Source organism: Leopardus geoffroyi, chromosome X (assembly GCF_018350155.1).
Source record: "Leopardus geoffroyi isolate Oge1 chromosome X, O.geoffroyi_Oge1_pat1.0, whole genome shotgun sequence".
In the NCBI taxonomy this organism is placed as follows: Eukaryota; Metazoa; Chordata; class Mammalia; order Carnivora; family Felidae; genus Leopardus; species Leopardus geoffroyi.
Genome location: NC_059343.1, coordinates 18,274,954 through 18,291,080, shown reverse-complemented (window position 1 = coordinate 18,291,080; position 16,127 = coordinate 18,274,954). Strand labels below are relative to the sequence as shown.

General features: G+C 43.9%; 1 protein-coding gene and 1 long non-coding RNA gene across 3 annotated transcripts in view; one reads left to right on the top strand and one right to left on the bottom strand.

Moving 5' to 3' along the window:
• PHEX (phosphate regulating endopeptidase homolog X-linked) overlaps nt 1-12,707 on the bottom strand; it is a 226,497-nt gene extending 213,790 nt beyond the window's left edge. For both annotated transcript variants that reach the window (XM_045471829.1, XM_045471830.1), the window contains exons 1-2: nt 7,368-12,707; nt 2,365-2,433 (exon numbers count right to left, since the gene is read on the bottom strand). In XM_045471829.1, coding sequence (XP_045327785.1) covers nt 2,365-2,433; nt 7,368-7,485 — 187 coding nt within the window. In that variant the 5' untranslated portion in view covers nt 7,486-12,707. The remainder of the gene's footprint in view (nt 1-2,364; nt 2,434-7,367) is intronic.
• On the top strand, nt 1,813-4,641 carry LOC123594852. Its single transcript, XR_006710908.1, has 3 exons — nt 1,813-2,222; nt 2,322-2,488; nt 4,373-4,641. It is a non-coding gene; the product is annotated as an uncharacterized LOC123594852 (long non-coding RNA).
• Nucleotides 12,708-16,127: the final 3,420 nt, after the last annotated feature.

Sequence of the window (16,127 nt, the reverse complement as noted above, 5' to 3'; positions counted from 1 at the left end):
TACACTGAAAAAGATGTATCCTTGGTGAGGCTTTCGTCACAGAAACAGAAAAATCAATAATTTTTTCAATATTAGAAAGCCATTCGCCAATGTTAAAATTAAAAACAGAACAGCCAGGCAAAACACACTAGCTGGCAGGAGGCGACATTATCAAATGTCATTCTGTAAGTTTTCCTCTTGCATTATTACGATGTGTAAATAGAGATAAAACACATGCAGTAAGTGGCTGTCCATACAAAAAGTTGCCTAAACTCAAAATGAAAAGTTTTTAGTTCAAAAATTTCATTCTCACACATCTGCACGGACTGTACCACAGCAAAAGCACAAAGTGACATGAAGACTAAAATCTGATTTCTGACTGCCCCACCTGGTGCCCCACTCTACTCTAGGTCATCTTCTCTCCGCTGGGAAACTCTAGGTCAGCTGCTCAAGGTGGAAACAGGAAAGGGCGTGGGAATTCCCAAATCGTTCTTGCCATTCCTGGGATGAGATCAGGAAGCTGAAACAATTGTCTAGTCACCTCACACTAGTAGGTCTATAGTATCGTGAAAAAAGAGCAAGACAGGACCAAGGCCAAAGAGTTTCATGGCACGGCCTTAGGGCACCAAAGCAATGATGGAGAGCAAACAGACATGAAGCCAGCCTGCTAATTCAGGAGGTGACCCTGGGCAAGTTATTTAGCTTCTGGAAGCCTCCATATCCTCATCTCTAGTTGGGCCTGGTGACAGCACTGACATCACCAGGTTCTAATGAAGATTTTATGACATGGCACCTGTAGGTCTCTTAACACAATGCCTGGTTAAAAGATATATATCGATCGATCAAGAATAGGACAAAAAAAAATAACATAATTGTCTAATCCATTACCTTTGTATAAGGCCGCTGAATCTAAAAGCTCTTTCACCTGAGTCTTCTCCATCTCAATCACTGCCACCTCTAAAAATTTAAGCATTACCTTGATTCTCTGCCTTTTCTCACAACGCACATCAAATCCTTTCACAGCCCTCTGGCGCCTAAACCCTGTACACTGTGCCCTTCTATCTCAGAATTCAAGACAGCCTCACCTCTTCTCTGGCTTACTGAAATAAGCTCCTGCCTGACGACCTTCTTCCATCTTGCTCCCTATGGTCTCTTCACCGCCCAGAGAGACTCCGCTGAGATCTTTTTAAATGCTAATAAGATCATGTCTCTTTCTCAAAACCTTCCGGAGGCTTTTGGGTACACTTAGGACAACCCCACAATCACCGGCACCTGGATTCCCAACTGACCCTCATCACCCGCCCTCTGCCCCTTCACCCAGTAAGCTCTTCCGCTCCGGGACCTTTGCCCCAGCTGTTCCCCATACCTGGAAAGCCCTTTCCTCGATCTTCCCACAGCACGTCCCTTCTCATCATTCAGGGTCACTTCAGCATTACTTTCTCAGACTTTTCAGTCTAGCCATCCTGTCACTTGCTATCACAGTGTCCTACTTTAATATTTTGATTTTCTGCATAACATTACCACCAGTCAGTATTTTTCTTGCACAGTGATCACCTAGTGTGTATTGATGGTCTTTCTTCCCCTACCTGGTCATTCACCTTCACTGCTACCTCAGGGCCTGACTTGCAGTAAATATTTGGCAAATTAATTCATTAATCTCTTAAGAACAAGAGGAAGTGGAAGGGCCATGTACTTAATTCCTCCTTATGACTTTCCCCTTGGAAAATAAATTAGTGTTCCTGCCACTTAAAGAACGGGGTGGGGGGCGGTAGGAGGCTGGACTCTGGGCCCTGCAAATCTAGACCCTAACCCTCTTCCCTACAGACGGAATATAATAGCTGTGGCAAAACTGAGGCAACTTGAAACCCTCATATTCACTGTGGAGCTCCCACTGATACATGGCCCAGTCACCTCAAGAAAAGCTTGACTCGCCAGGCCCTGAAGTGATTCCGCGTGACTGCGGAAGCACAGATTTACAGAGGGTTCCTGCTCGGAGGCTGACAGGTCAGACCCACTGACCAAATGATTCAGAGAGACTGCTTATGGTAAAGAGGGACATATATTGAGCTGAGGCCCAAGGAATGCCGATGGTCTCTCTGTTCAGATCTTAAGAAAGGCCATCGGGCCTTCTAAAGCCCTTCCCGATTTCCATACAATGACCTGGAACACCGCACAGCTGTTTTTCCGCCAAGAAAACGAAAACAGGAAACCTGCGCTCGACAACTTCACACTGAGACTCGAAAGTAAACTTTCAATTTCATCAAACTTGCATTTCGTACATGGTAAACCTCAAGCAAACAGAATACTAAAAATACCACCTGTTTTCTCTTCCTCTCCCCAAGGTACCATAATTATATCTTGACACAGGTGGGAGAACTGACTTACCAGCTTCGATGCATTCCGGCTTCAGGCAGTACTCCTGTTTGGCTTGGAGACTTAAGAAACCTTGACTCACTGAAAAAACAGACCAAAATAAAGAAATGACTGGCTGGTAGCAGAGCACCATCAGGTAACCCACAGTCAGGCACATATGCTAGACATGTGATGTCAGTTCATCCTTCTGAGCATTGACACAGAATTGAAAAATCCACTTGGCTCATTATCTCAGGGCCAGACTCTGGTCACAAGCTAAGTAACCTTGGTGAGCCTCTTGGCTGCTCTGAAATTCGGTTCTCTGGAATATAAAATGAGGGGGTACAATTAGACCAGTGCTTCTCAGAGTGGGGTGTCCAGGCATCCACTGCCCCCCCAGCTCTTTAGAAAGGCAAATTACTGAGCCCCACCTCTGACCTGAATCAGGAACTGTGGGGGTGGGGCCCAGCCATTTGCATTTTTGCAAGCCCCCCAGGTGATTGTGATGCAGGCTCAGGTGTGAGGGCCTCTGGGCTAGCTGATCTCTAAAGTCTCCTTCATCTCCAATTATCCGTGACTTAAGTCTCAGAATTTCACTCTTTTTGTTTACAACTACATTCTCATTTTAGATGGGAAAAAAAGTCAAACTTACCAACCATACCATTGGGAGCAAATCCAGAGTGGAAGAAGAAAATTAGCATTTCAAGTTCTGAATCTTTTGTGAACTATCCATAGATCTGTGAAGGGGTTGGGGGAGTACACTGGATATTATTCAGCCATCTAGCTCAGCATAGCTATTGGACAGAGGCAGCATGTGGGCCAAGCTTCCGACTACTTCCACCAGAACAAAACAAAACCAAAACCCTGCGAGATGGAATTAGCTTTTCACCAATAGCTTAATTTCACCCATCTGGCTGGCAATATTATCTAAATGGATGTCTGCAGAAAGACAGAAGGGTGCCCTGTTTGTCAACTCCAGGCAGCACCTGGGCATTAGCAGATGTGGGTTTAGATTTCAAAAATATTCTTGGTAGCCAAGGAAGTTAAGGGGGGTTCATTACTGCTGTACTCTGTGAGCAGAAATAAGGAATCATTTGGAGATGTGACCGTGGGGAGATGGATGGTGGAGGGTGAAGGGTAGCCAAGGCTTTCTGTGGCATTGTCCACTGAGAAGCAGGATCAGAAAGCATAGCGGTACCGATATTTCTGCTAGAAATGGAAGACCTGTACATCTGTTGTCAGTGTGACGATTTGTATTCTTTATTAACCCACACTGTAAGAGGAGCCTGCTTTTTCTTTGTTCTTGGCTGCCATCCTCCAAACAGCCTTTTTACTGGTGATACAATACAGATACAAGAAAACTGCCTATGGAACATCTCGGACCTATTTTTAAGAAGTATCTTAGCATAATGGTGTGTTTTGATTTCTTTAAAGAGCAAAGAAAAGTTAGATAAAAATATAAATGTGCAGCATAAACATTAGTATGGAATATTTTCTTAGGACTCGGTGAGGGAACCATGGGGGACGTTTTCCCTTCAGTCTACTTCTATATGTTTACCAAATGTTCTTTGATGAGCCTGTGTTATTTTTTACAATGAGAAAATAAGCCTTATTATAAGCAACATTGTTATGATTACGAACAGTACCACCTTGATACTAGCCTTATCTTACTTGTTTAAAAAAAGCTAATGAAATGCTGTACTTAAAGAGTTACCACTTTCATGGAAAAGAATTCTTGACCCAAACCCTCTAAGGAAGCAGAACTAGGTATCTTTATCTGAATATGAGTAAAAGAGAGGTTTAAATTAAATTAATTGAGATGCAGACAGACCTTACCCCTCGAGGAAGAGCATTATATCCATGCAGGGTTGGGATCCCACAAATAAATAAGGATCAACAAACCCAGATAATGTGAGGGTGCAGGTGAGAGACATCAGGACAACAAGGAAAACATTTTTAATGTAAAACATGATAGTGTTACTTTTTACTGGTTAGGTGCTTTAAAAAAAAAATTTAAGAACAGTTTGGTTTCTCATTTTAGATTTTTCTGTAACCAGTGGAAATGACCTCAGAATGCAGTGGAGTCATCCACATATCGGCAGCATGAGAAGAACCATAAAGTGGGGGCTCAGCATACTATGGCCCATGGGGCCAAGTCCAGTCTCCTGCCAGTTTCTGTACAGCCTGTGAGCTAAAAATGATTTTTATGCGTTTTAATGGTTGGAAAAAACCACAAGAAGAATATTTCATAAAATGATCTGAAATTCAAATTTCAATGTTCAGAAATCAAATTATATCAGAACACAGTCATGCACATTTGTGTACACATTTGTCCGAGGTCGCTTTCTTGCCACGACAGGGTCAAGTAGCAGCAACAGAGACTGTATGGCCCAGAAAGCTGAAAACATTTATTATCTGACCCTTTCCAGAAAAAGTTTGCCCACCATTGCATTTGAGAAAGACACTGTGGGGATGAAGAGGTGAGGGAGGAGGAAAAGAAAGGACACTTTAAAATAAACTGATTATTGGCATATGGTTATACCTGTCGTTTTAAATTCTATTGCTGTAGCTTCTGTGAGACCACCCCAAGGCCAGTGGCAGTCGCTCTTACTGTGGAAGGACTAAGATTTAGGGAAGAGATTAGCCCAGAACCTAAAATACAAAGAGGGATGCTAGAAATTGCAGGCCTGTGCCTGAAGTTGAACAGACAGAAAAAATATCAACCAGCAAGCACCTTGAGGAGAAGAGGACTTAACCAGAATATTGTCACACAGAGCATTGCCTTTCAGGTCCCTAGATATTTTTAGACGAGGACTTCACTAGGTGCAGGGTGGAGGTGGCTGGCAGAGCCTGGGGGACTAGGCAGTAAAGAAGGGTCTGGCTCGGGGCGCCTGGGTGGCGCAGTCGGTTAAGCGTCTGACTTCAGCCAGGTCACGATCTCACGGTCCGTGAGTTCGAGCCCCGCGTCAGGCTCTGGGCTGATGGCTCAGAGCCTGGAGCCTGTTTCCGATTCTGTGTCTCCCTCTCTCTCTGCCCTCCCCCGTTCATGCTCTGTCTCTCTCTGTCCCAAAAATAAATAAACGTTGAAAAAAAAAAAAATTTAAAAAAAAAAAAAAAAAAAGAAGGGTCTGGCTGAAGGAAGGCTGAAACAGTGCAGAGATGTTTGACAAAAGCTACTAAAGAATGTGCATTTGTCTTAAAGCAAATATCCCCAAATGTATACATCCAAATGGACGTGGTCAGCTAAAGCAATGCTTCTCAAACTTTAATTTGCAAATGAATCGCCTGGAGATCTTATGAAAACACAGATTCTGAATTAGTGGGTCTTGGGCTGAAGCAAAGGCTCCCAAGTGGTGCTGATGCTGCTGGTCCATGGACCGCACTGAGTAGTGAGGGTGTCGGGAGGCCACACCTTTATTCTCTAACATCATTCAGGCTGCTCTTAGAAATCTGCAGTAAGAGCCAGGTTACTGGGCACACTGCAAAGTTATTTTTTTCTGCTTTATGCAGGCCTCCTTACCCATAATAGCATTGCCTGGCTTCATGAACTTTACTATGCTCTAAAACCTTTAGAGCTGTTTCCAAAGAATCATCTCCTCTTAAAGAACAAAGATTTGCTGCCATGGAGAATATTCCAACTAATATGGAACAGCCTCAGAATGTAATCATAATGGTGGCATTTCAAAATGCTCAAGCAATAGTAACATCGTTAAAAAGAGCACATGTTTTTCAATAAGCAATCATCATTGGGATTTTTGAGTGTAGGAGTGTTCGCAAAACACAAATAGTCTAACTTTGCACTCACTTCCCACATCCTATGTAGTCCCTTGGCATGCCTGTATCATTTTTCCTCCTGTTTGTACTTCAGGGTAGGACACATCTGAATCCCAAGTGCCGAGAAATCTCAGAAAAGTGTTTGAGAGCCACAAATTCAGTTGCAGGAGTAGGAGGTTAGCTGTATATTGAAAGCAATAAACCTATCTAATTTCCTAAATCTTCAGCCACAGAAAACATGGAAAGGTGGTTGGCTGCTTTTAGCAGAGTTTTCAACCACACAACCCTAACTCTTTTAAAGTTTAATCACTGATTTCCCTTGCCAAAACAAACATGGCCTCCTGAAACCTGTACAAGCCAAAGAATGTTTCCAGGCTTGCTGTATTTCAGACTGCACCTAAACTCTCCTAAATATAGGGCTTGTTCCTATATACCTTTCAAGCTAATGAAATAGTATGGGCTGTATGAGAAAAACACAAAGGGTAATAATAAAGGGCTCAAAATGCCTACAATTTTAGAACACCTGTGTCCCCTTTCCAAGACATTTCATTCTTATTCATAGGAATGTGCTTTTCATCACATATGCTCTCTGGGTACATCATTCTCACCAAGAGTCATTACAATAATTGAATCTCAGTACCTTTCAAATGCTGTAAGGAAAACCTCTGTTTTCCTTCATATTAATTTTTAAATCTACTAGAAAGGCAGAGTTAACATTTCATCCCACCAGAGTCACTGGATTAGAAAGGCACTGAAGAATATCATCAAGGTTCATGTTTAAAGACTGCTTTGTATTTTTTTTTTAGCTAAATTTCATGATTCGTTCAGGCAAACATTAACAAAAATCAAAGGGGCAAAAAATTCCAGCGTGGTTTTGATCACAATGTAAAAGTCTTTCCTCACAAAATAAATGAAAGTATCTATGAAATCACAAACATTCATTCTGCTAAATGTAAAATGTAACGCGTAAAGAAAATGTTTGCCCAGTACGACCGAATCCTCCAGCCACTGGAAGCCACTTTATACCCACTTCACATTATGGACTATATGCCTCGTGCTTGGGCGTATTTATTCATTCCGCGTCCTAAAGAAAAGGCCCCTTTCGCACTTGCATATTTAATAGAAGCTAAGGCCACACCACCTACTAACACGTGCAAGCGGCCCCCCACCCCCCGCCTGCATCCTGACAAGGTTTGCCAGGATAAAGCACAAGGACACTTAACTGCACTTGCCCTGTTCCCTGGCCTCACTGCCCCACTTACCTAGAAAGAGGATCGTGCCCAGCACCAGAGTGCCACCAATGAACACAACCAGGGCGATTCGAGTACCTCTGTTGGCTGTTTTTCCAGGCTCCGTGCTGCTCCCCATTTCTGCTTCCATCAGGAGGGACGTGGAGGCCACGCGAAGAGAAAGTCACTTTTTGTGGTTTGGTGGCTGGTCTCAAGAACCTGTGAGGCGTTGACATCCAAGGTTCTCTTGCTCTTCTACTAAAAGACAGCTTTAAAAAATCCCGTCAGAAAATCTTCCCTCGCCACCCTTTCTCAAATATTTCTTCACAAATGAAATAAAAGAAACCCAAAATATTGGTTGCCTTGGCTTTCCCCCTGACCAGACAAAACAAACAGTGGTTGCTTTATCTTGGGGCTCTCCCCCCAGCAAAGTCCCTCTCAACCGATTGTTTGGCAGGCTCTTCTCTCAGGCGTTCTGAGTGTACATGTTTTACTATGCTGCTGAACAGATGTTTTAGCTATTTAAATGTATAGTCACTTGGGGAGGAAAAAACAATTGTCTTTATCAAAACTGGATTCTCATCAAACTCTTCCAAACCATGATAAGTTAGGTGGCAAGGATTCTCCGGACCCACTTTAAGGTCTCAATGAATCACGTAATTCTTTTGCAATAATCATTCTGCTCGCCTGAATTGTCTCCATCAAAGATATTGTTTCTGTGTGCAAGTCCCTTTTTAAAGCCCTCTAAGAGTTCCTGGGATATCCTGGAGCATTTTATTTTGGGAACTTTGTGTATGACGGCATGTGCCAAAAATCAGAGTCACAGTCCAGTGCAGTGCAAAGTAGCAATTAAGACAACCTACGGAGGCTGATGGTTTTGACTGGAATTTTTTTTAAGGAAAAGGAAAAAGCATTTCCTCTCTGTGGTGCTAGGAATTGTACAGAACGCGGGTAAGTGATCGAATTCGGCTTATTAGCAACCACAGAAGAGATGGTAAAATATTTTTTCTTCCCTGCATGTTTTGATGGAAAGTGCCCCCAGGTATTTTGTCCTCCAGTCCCACGGAGGGAGCCATTGGTTCATAGTTTTGTGTTTACATAAAATGCCCATTTCAGCAGATTCTGCAGGATAAAATCAAAGGCAATTTGTCTCTCTGGAAAGACTGAGTTAATGACTGGGTCTTTGATTTCTTTAATTATGCTAACAATTTAAATTATGACAATCTGCTTTCTTCATGGGGAAAGGCAACTGAGATCCCAATGCTGTTGAATGATACCGATTTTATTATCCAGTGATACAAATATCATTAATTCTCAACACAATTACTACTTATCTGCTTTTTTTTCACTATAGGTCATAGGACAGTGGGGGTGGGGATGGGGGTGGAGGCTCAGTCTGAAAACCAGTAGAGCACAGTTCTCATGCAAAACTTGTGCCCATGGCCTTGTGTGTCACACCAGAGCTAGCAGACGCTGGTGAGCCCAGTATAACATGGCCACGTGTTCGTGGTCCTATCCGGCTGGTCTTGGTCAGGTCTTAGATCCTTAGCATGGGATTCTTCTGAGGTTTATTCCAAAGCACATCCTACCTTACTTTCTGCTCATTTCATGTTGCTCCAAAGCCAGAAAAGCATAAGCGTTTGTCCAAATTATGACATCACAGTGTATTGTAGATATTATGTGCTCATTAGCTGTTGATGTTATTTTGTTGCTTTTACACCATACACATCTTAGCAGGCCTTTGGCTCCTAGGATGGGATTCTCAGAAGAGTTTTTGGACTTGACTCCATAGTACTTCTTAAGACTGTGAGCTCCATGAAGTCAGGAATCATGTCCATCAAGTTCAATGCTACAGCCCCAGCACCTACAGCCCATGGCCCATAGCAGTGAAGGTAGAAATAAGAACAAGGAAAATCAGGCAAGTTAGCTCCAGACATTCACTCTTAAAAAGCAGCTTCAGGAAACTCAGATGTTAGTGTCTGGGGGTCTCTCAGGCTCCCAATTCCTTCTAAATGCTCAAATGATAACAATACATCACCTAGGTGTAGCACTTTCATATCCCATTTTAACTTCATGGTAAACTTACGTGCTTGATGGCAAAGGTATTTTTTTTGATCTCTGGTTTGCAAATGACAACACTGAGACCCAAGGACCAGCCTCAAGCAGCATAGCAAACTCAGGAAAGGGAAAGCTGGGGAGAGAGGATCACTGCCATACACTGTTTGCCTGCTTGAGAGAGGTCCCTGTGCACGTGGGAGAGGCCATACACACAAATGTGACACCAGGACCCACTTCTTCCAGCTTTCCTTTCTTCTCTAAGTCTCCTCACACCTTCTGGGTCCAGACTAGCATGCAGTGGTGGCTGCTGGTTGCTGGCTGGGGTAGCCTTCACCCACCTTGGAAAGGTGATTTCCCCAGAGGTGAGGGCAATGGGGACTTACCCTGATCTACACCTATCCATCACTTAACCACATGAAATCATTCCTGAACTCTCAATTGCAAAGTGAAAAGCCATTAAACCAAAAAATACTTCCATTAATTGTAATAGGAAAACTACGATGCAGTCCATCCCAAACTAAGATATGCAAATGCAGAAAGAAAATGTATTAACTCAACAATGAAAACAAGCCTATAAAAGTAATCACTTTTGCGGTGTTGAAAATAAATACAGTTTGTTCATGTAATGCAAGAAATGAAGTTTTATTTTACTCACTAAAGGAATAAGGAAGACTTGAGAGTGGGTGAGGATTGGTAGGAGAAATGGTGCCAGTGAATCACCCATTAGAAGGTGCAGTCTTCATTCTGTGCCATTTTCTGCATTAATTTTTCTACCTTTTGGGAGAGGTCAATTATCTTTCACTCAAACTACATTGAAAAACACATTTGTAGCACAGACGGGGTGCCTGGCTGGCTCAGTCAGTGGAGCTCGCTACTCATGATCTCAGGGTTGTGGGTTCAAGCCCCGCATTGGGTATAGAAATTACTTTTTAAAAAATCTTAAAGAGAAAAGAAAAAAGTTGTAGCTCAGAAAAAAATTATGGCAAAATAAAGAAGTTCAAAGTACAGAGAAATATAAAGAGTGCTTACAAGAGACAAAAGCAAGGGTTTGCAATCTAGGGCACATGGGCCAAATCGGGCCCATTGCCTATTTTTGTAAATAAAGTTTTATTGAAATAAAGTCACCCCCATTCAGTTACATACTGTCTACAATGGCTTTCATGCTACAAGGTCAGAGTTGAGTCGCTCTGCAACACAGATATGACCCATGAAGCTTATTTACTCTCTGGCCGCTTATGGAAACCATGGACTAAAGAGCAATAGAAGATACTACCTACGTGGCACACATACAGAAATTCTGCAGAATGTTCACTCGCACTCAGCCGGCTTCTCAAAACCGTTCCATTTGATGTTCTCTGAATACAAGCTGTCGTGTTAGGGAAATTGGTCAATGTGTCTTTGTCTAAAACTGTATTAAAACTATGGCATATTACTTAGTGTGTTTTGGGGTAGAGTGTCATACTGGGATAAAAAAGGAGGATGTCAAAAAATTTTATAATTTCTCAAGAGCTGTGAAAATTAGTTAACTGAAAAGTCACTTTGCAGGGAAGTCCGCTTAATAATCTGGTGTGCACCCACTCAATTGTTTCAATTAAGAACCTTCAGGATCGGGGCACCTGGGTGGCTCAGTCAGTTGAGCGTCTGACCCCTGATTTCAGCTCAGGTCATGATCCCAGGGTCATGGGTTCCAGCCCTGTGTTGAGTATACAGCCTGCTTAAGATTCTCTCTCTCTCCCTCTGCCCCTCTCCTCCGCTCACACAAGTTGTCTCTCTAAAATAAATACATACATACATACATACATAAATCTAAAAAAATATTTTTAAAAGAACATCCAGGACTATCTGGAGCTTTAACTAGAATCGGTCAATGGAATCAGCAGAAATTTCTTGAGCATTTCTCGGGTGCCTGGCCCCGTACAAGGCCCTGTGAGGGAAGACAAAGAAGCCATGCCAGAGATTCCAGACTGGCAAACTGGGCTCAGTCACAAAAATATGCAAAACCCTTGGCAACTTAGTCACAGAACACTAAAGGCCAACAAGTGTCCAGGGAAGTAGAAATCCCTGAAGGCCAGATTTGTTGGGGAGACTTCCAGGGGGACCCGCAAGAACGGACAGCTTGAGGGGGAAGAAAGGCTTCCAGACAGGCCAAAGCCCGCCCCAACATGGGACTTGCCTGGGCATTTACATCTCTCCCTGCCGGACTCACAGGTAAGATCATTTATCCAGAAGTAAGTGAATCCCGCAACCTGTGCCCTGCCTCAGTGGCCGGGAGGACAACTGAAGCTGAGTCTTTATGCTAGACGAGCGCATCTGCTAGTTACTTGGCTGTGCGGGGTCTTCTGTTTCAGGCAGTAAAATCCATGTGAGCTGCAATTTCAGTGAGGAAGAAGGAAATGATTCAAAACCTGAAAAATGTATTCATCCATCCCCTGGAAGGAGGAGGGAGAGAGGGAGGGAAGAAAGAGAAAGAAGAGCTAAATGCCGAAAACTCGAGAGCTGAGGGCTGTGGCGGAGCTCTGTTACTTGTTGGCAGGTCCTTCAGACTAGGGAGGGTTCCAGTCCCAGGCCTTCCACCAATGAGACTCATTACTTACATTATCTCTGATCTTTTTCAACATCTTTCTTAGCTAGGTGTTCTGTCTCCTTTTACAGATGAGGAAACTGAAGTTCGGAGCTATTAAGTGATTTGCCCAAGGTCACACAGCAGGTATTTGTCTCAAGGCCTGAGAGGTTTCAAATTCCAACCTCTTTTCTCTCTGCCCTGTTACTTGATAAATTTGCTTATCTACCTCAAGTAATTAGTGAAGGTAGGTGTAGCATGTCAAAATGACTCTTGAGACCTAGAAAAAGCGATAAACTATGCCTCCTGTAATTCTCTTGTTGAAAAGACTAATTATCAGCTCTTATTTCCTTAACAGCAGTCATCATTAAATATGAGGAAAACCTTTGTTCAGTTGGGCAACAAGAATAGCAATGCACAAAATATCTCCTGATTTGCTGATGCTCATAAGTGAACACTAGGACAGGTATATAAATATGAAAGGCTTTCTATCCGTGTATTGTACTGTTCACTTCTGAGCCTAAAGGGGGATTTCATTTCTTTTTCTCTTTTGATTTTATAACACTTTTTTTTAACGTTTATTCATTTTTGAGAGAGCATAAGTGGGGGAGAGGCAGAGAGAGGGGAAGACACAGAATCACAAGCAGGCTCCAGGCTCTGAGCGGTCAGCACAGAGCCTGATGCGGGTCTGAAACTTGAACCGCGAGATCATGACCTGAGCAGAACTCAGATGCTTAACAAACTGAGTCACCCAGGCGCCCCTGGGGGGATTTTTATTTCTTGATTTTCTCACACCCTTGGCCATACAGCTTCTTCAGTGCACATTCACGTCATGTGTATTATCCCCAGTCTTTACAGCAGTCTTATGGTATAGGAATCTTCTCTGTTTTACACTCAAGGACAGGGAAGCTGTCAGAGGATAGGTAATATTCCCAAGGTCACATGGTGGGCAAATTGTCAGTGCCCAGTGGGAACTCAAATCTGTCGAACTCTTGTTTGGAAATGTACCCAGGATTTGTTTTTAACAGGTATAGTAAGATGACAGACACAGAGAAAGGCTTTGAAAGAACAGTTTATTACTCGCAGTTTTTGAGAGGAAGGGGCATGCCGTGTCACACAGGGCCACATGGGGAAGCACTGGGGTTGGTCAGGTGGCAGAAGGAGCAAGGGGAAAGTATGCACAAAAGCCTTTTATTGTGGTTTTCAAAAAAAGAAATGGGCAGGCAGGTTAAGCAGCTGAGGCAGGCTTAGGAAGGTAGAATTTGAATAATGAATAATGTCAGCAGGTGGTGGTCTATAGGAGGGGTCTCTAGTTGTCAAGCACCTGGCCTTGGTGTGATTTAGGTTCTGGGTGGATGATGTCCTGGACTGCAGGAGCCTGAGAAAAGGAGGCAGGTGAGGGGATGGATGCAGAATTGGTTGGTTTGCATTTCTTTTTTTTTTTTCTTCCTCTCTCTCTCTCTCTCTCTCTCTTTTTCTTAAATGGGGGAGGGGCAGAGAGAGGAGAGAGAGAGAATCCCAAGCAGGCTCCTCACTGCCAGCGTGGAGCCCGATGAGGGACTCGAAACCATGAACCGCAAGATCACGACCTCAGCCAAAACCGAGTCTGCCGCTCACCTGCTCACCTGCTCACCTGCTCACCTAAACCACCCAGGTGCCCCGGGTTGGTTTGCATTTCAAAGGCACGCTACAAGGCAAGTCATTTACTATCTCTAGGAATTAGCTAATCTGGGAGGCCCTCCCTGTGGGTCCACTAGGCCCAAAGATGTCAAAGACTCACAAAGTATAGAAAATTAAAGACATGAGTAACCCAGCTCCAAAACCCTTCAGACCTTTCCCAAAACATTCTACTGCATAGCATTCTACTGAAATGTAATAACTGTTCATCCAAGTAGTGTTTCCATGCTACATCCTCAAAGTGATCAGATCCACCCTGACCCCTTGGTTAGACTACTAGGATACAGAAGTTTGTATGCCTTTGATTAATTACAGCCAACGGTTCAAGGATGGCTTACTCGGATGTTTAATGAAAGCAAGAATCTCCTGGAAGCCTGGTTTAAACACAGATGAGTGGGCTCTATCCCTCGAGTGTGTTTCAGTAGCTCTTGGATGGTCTGAAATGTGTATTTCTTTTTTTTTTTTTTTAAGTTTATTTATTTTGAGAGGAGGGGAAGGGCAGAGAGAGAGAGAGAGGGAGAGAGAGAATCCCAAGCAGACTCCACACTGTCAGCGCAGAGCCCAATGTGGGGCTTGAACTCACAAACCATGAGATTATGAGCTGAGCTGAAATCGAGAGTCAGACACTTAACCAACTGAGCCATCCAGGTGCCCCTGAAATATGTAGTTCCAACAAGCTTCCAGGTGATGCTAATGCCGTCGGACTTAGGACCACATTTTGAGGACTGCCGGCTTAGAAACACCATTGAATCTTTCAGTAAGGCAAACTGAAAAACTAACAAAACTAAACATTAAACTTATGTAGCGAACCCAGGGATGACATTCAAAATATTTAACAAGATTTAAATAATTAAAGAGCCAACCTGTTATGACTTGGTTAAAATAATATTTGTTAACTAGAACACAGGGTGCTAGATTGTGAGCCATGGTTCAACAAATGACTGTAGAAGAAATTGAAATGGAGAAGTTTCTTACTTGCCCAGCATGGAGGTCGTGGAGGACGTGCTCGGCAATGCCTCAGAGCAGGACATGGGGAGGTCAAGGCAGAGCACACAGAGAAAGAGGCAGGACCTGGGCACATGTCTTCATTAGGCCCTGTGGGTGGAGCGCTTTGGGGTTCCCAGGCCAAGGCCAAAATGGTCACTTCAAACTAAAAAGGGCAGAATTGCGATAAGCCTCGAGGAGGTTTATCTAAGTGGCACCGTGAGGGGCCAGGGCGACCGTTCCTCGATAAGGGCTGCTGGGGAAATCCGATCAGGAACTTACATGTGTCTGTGATCCTGTGGGCTGTTATCCAGGGCATGTGCTTGCGTGAGGGGTGAGGGTCAACTGAAGGTCCCCATGGGCTGCTTAGCCAAACAAAATGGATGTCTAGGCAACAGCACCATGGGGTAGCTTAGCTAAACGCTCCAACAGGCACTACTTCTTAGCTGCTGGATCTGCAGGGGCCCAGGGGAGGGGCTGGGGTGGATGAGGCTGCCAGGAGGGCCTGGAGCCATTGCCAAGTAAGGACGCATTTCAATAGTTAACAACAGCTACAGCCACACCAGCGGGAGCCAACTGAATTGCGATCCTGAGTCAAATTTCAAATGAACTTATGATGGTACTTTAAGGCCCTTCGGCAGCGGCTGTCAGCCTGTGGGAAAATGTCCAAGTGTGTCACATGGAACTCCTGCGTGACTGAACCCTCACAATCCTCCAGTCATTCTAAACCCCTTCAAGTTCCCAGACACACCCAACTTCATCCAGCCTTTGTGCTCTCAGAAAAAAGATTTTTGCCTGGAAAACCATTTCCTGAGAAACTCAGATTCGTCTTTTAAGACTTAGTTCAGACTCCTTTGGAAAGCGTCCTAAACCCCTGTTCTTATCCAGGTCATGGAGTGACCTGTCACGTCACTTGGATTGTATGATGATGAGATCTCTATAGGGATCCACCCCATTAGACTACAGGCAAGCATGGGGCAGGCATTTACCATAAGGCATCAGTTTTAAGAGGGACTTTTTTTCAAGCTTTAACATCTCTAGAAGTAGAGTGTACCGCTTATTTACACAGCATTTTTCTCTCTTAATGGTATATAGTATGGTAGTACATCTTACAATCAATTGTATCTTAGATTCAACGAAATAAGCTTTTTTTTCCTTCCCTGTACCCACATCTCTTTGGGCAATACTGAGCATGTAGGATACGCTTTGGCTCTCAGCTTCATTCTGACCTTCTAGCATGTTCAATGTCAAGGCCACAGACAACATCTTCCGGGCTCCCTTGCCATCTGAGTTCTGGATTCTGTCAGTGGAAGGCATTCTTGGGCAGGAGGCAGGTAAAAGTCTGCTCCAGATTTTGCCAGCTGTTCCTGCTCCTACCGGTGGCTCCAGCAGTCAACAGCGGGCTCCAGCAACAGCGGGGGCAGAGGCGACAGCAGCAGAGGCATAGGGCCACCGGTGCCCACAGACTCCAGAAGCATCAGCAGGACTGTGGCTCCTGGAGTCCCAGTCAGGCA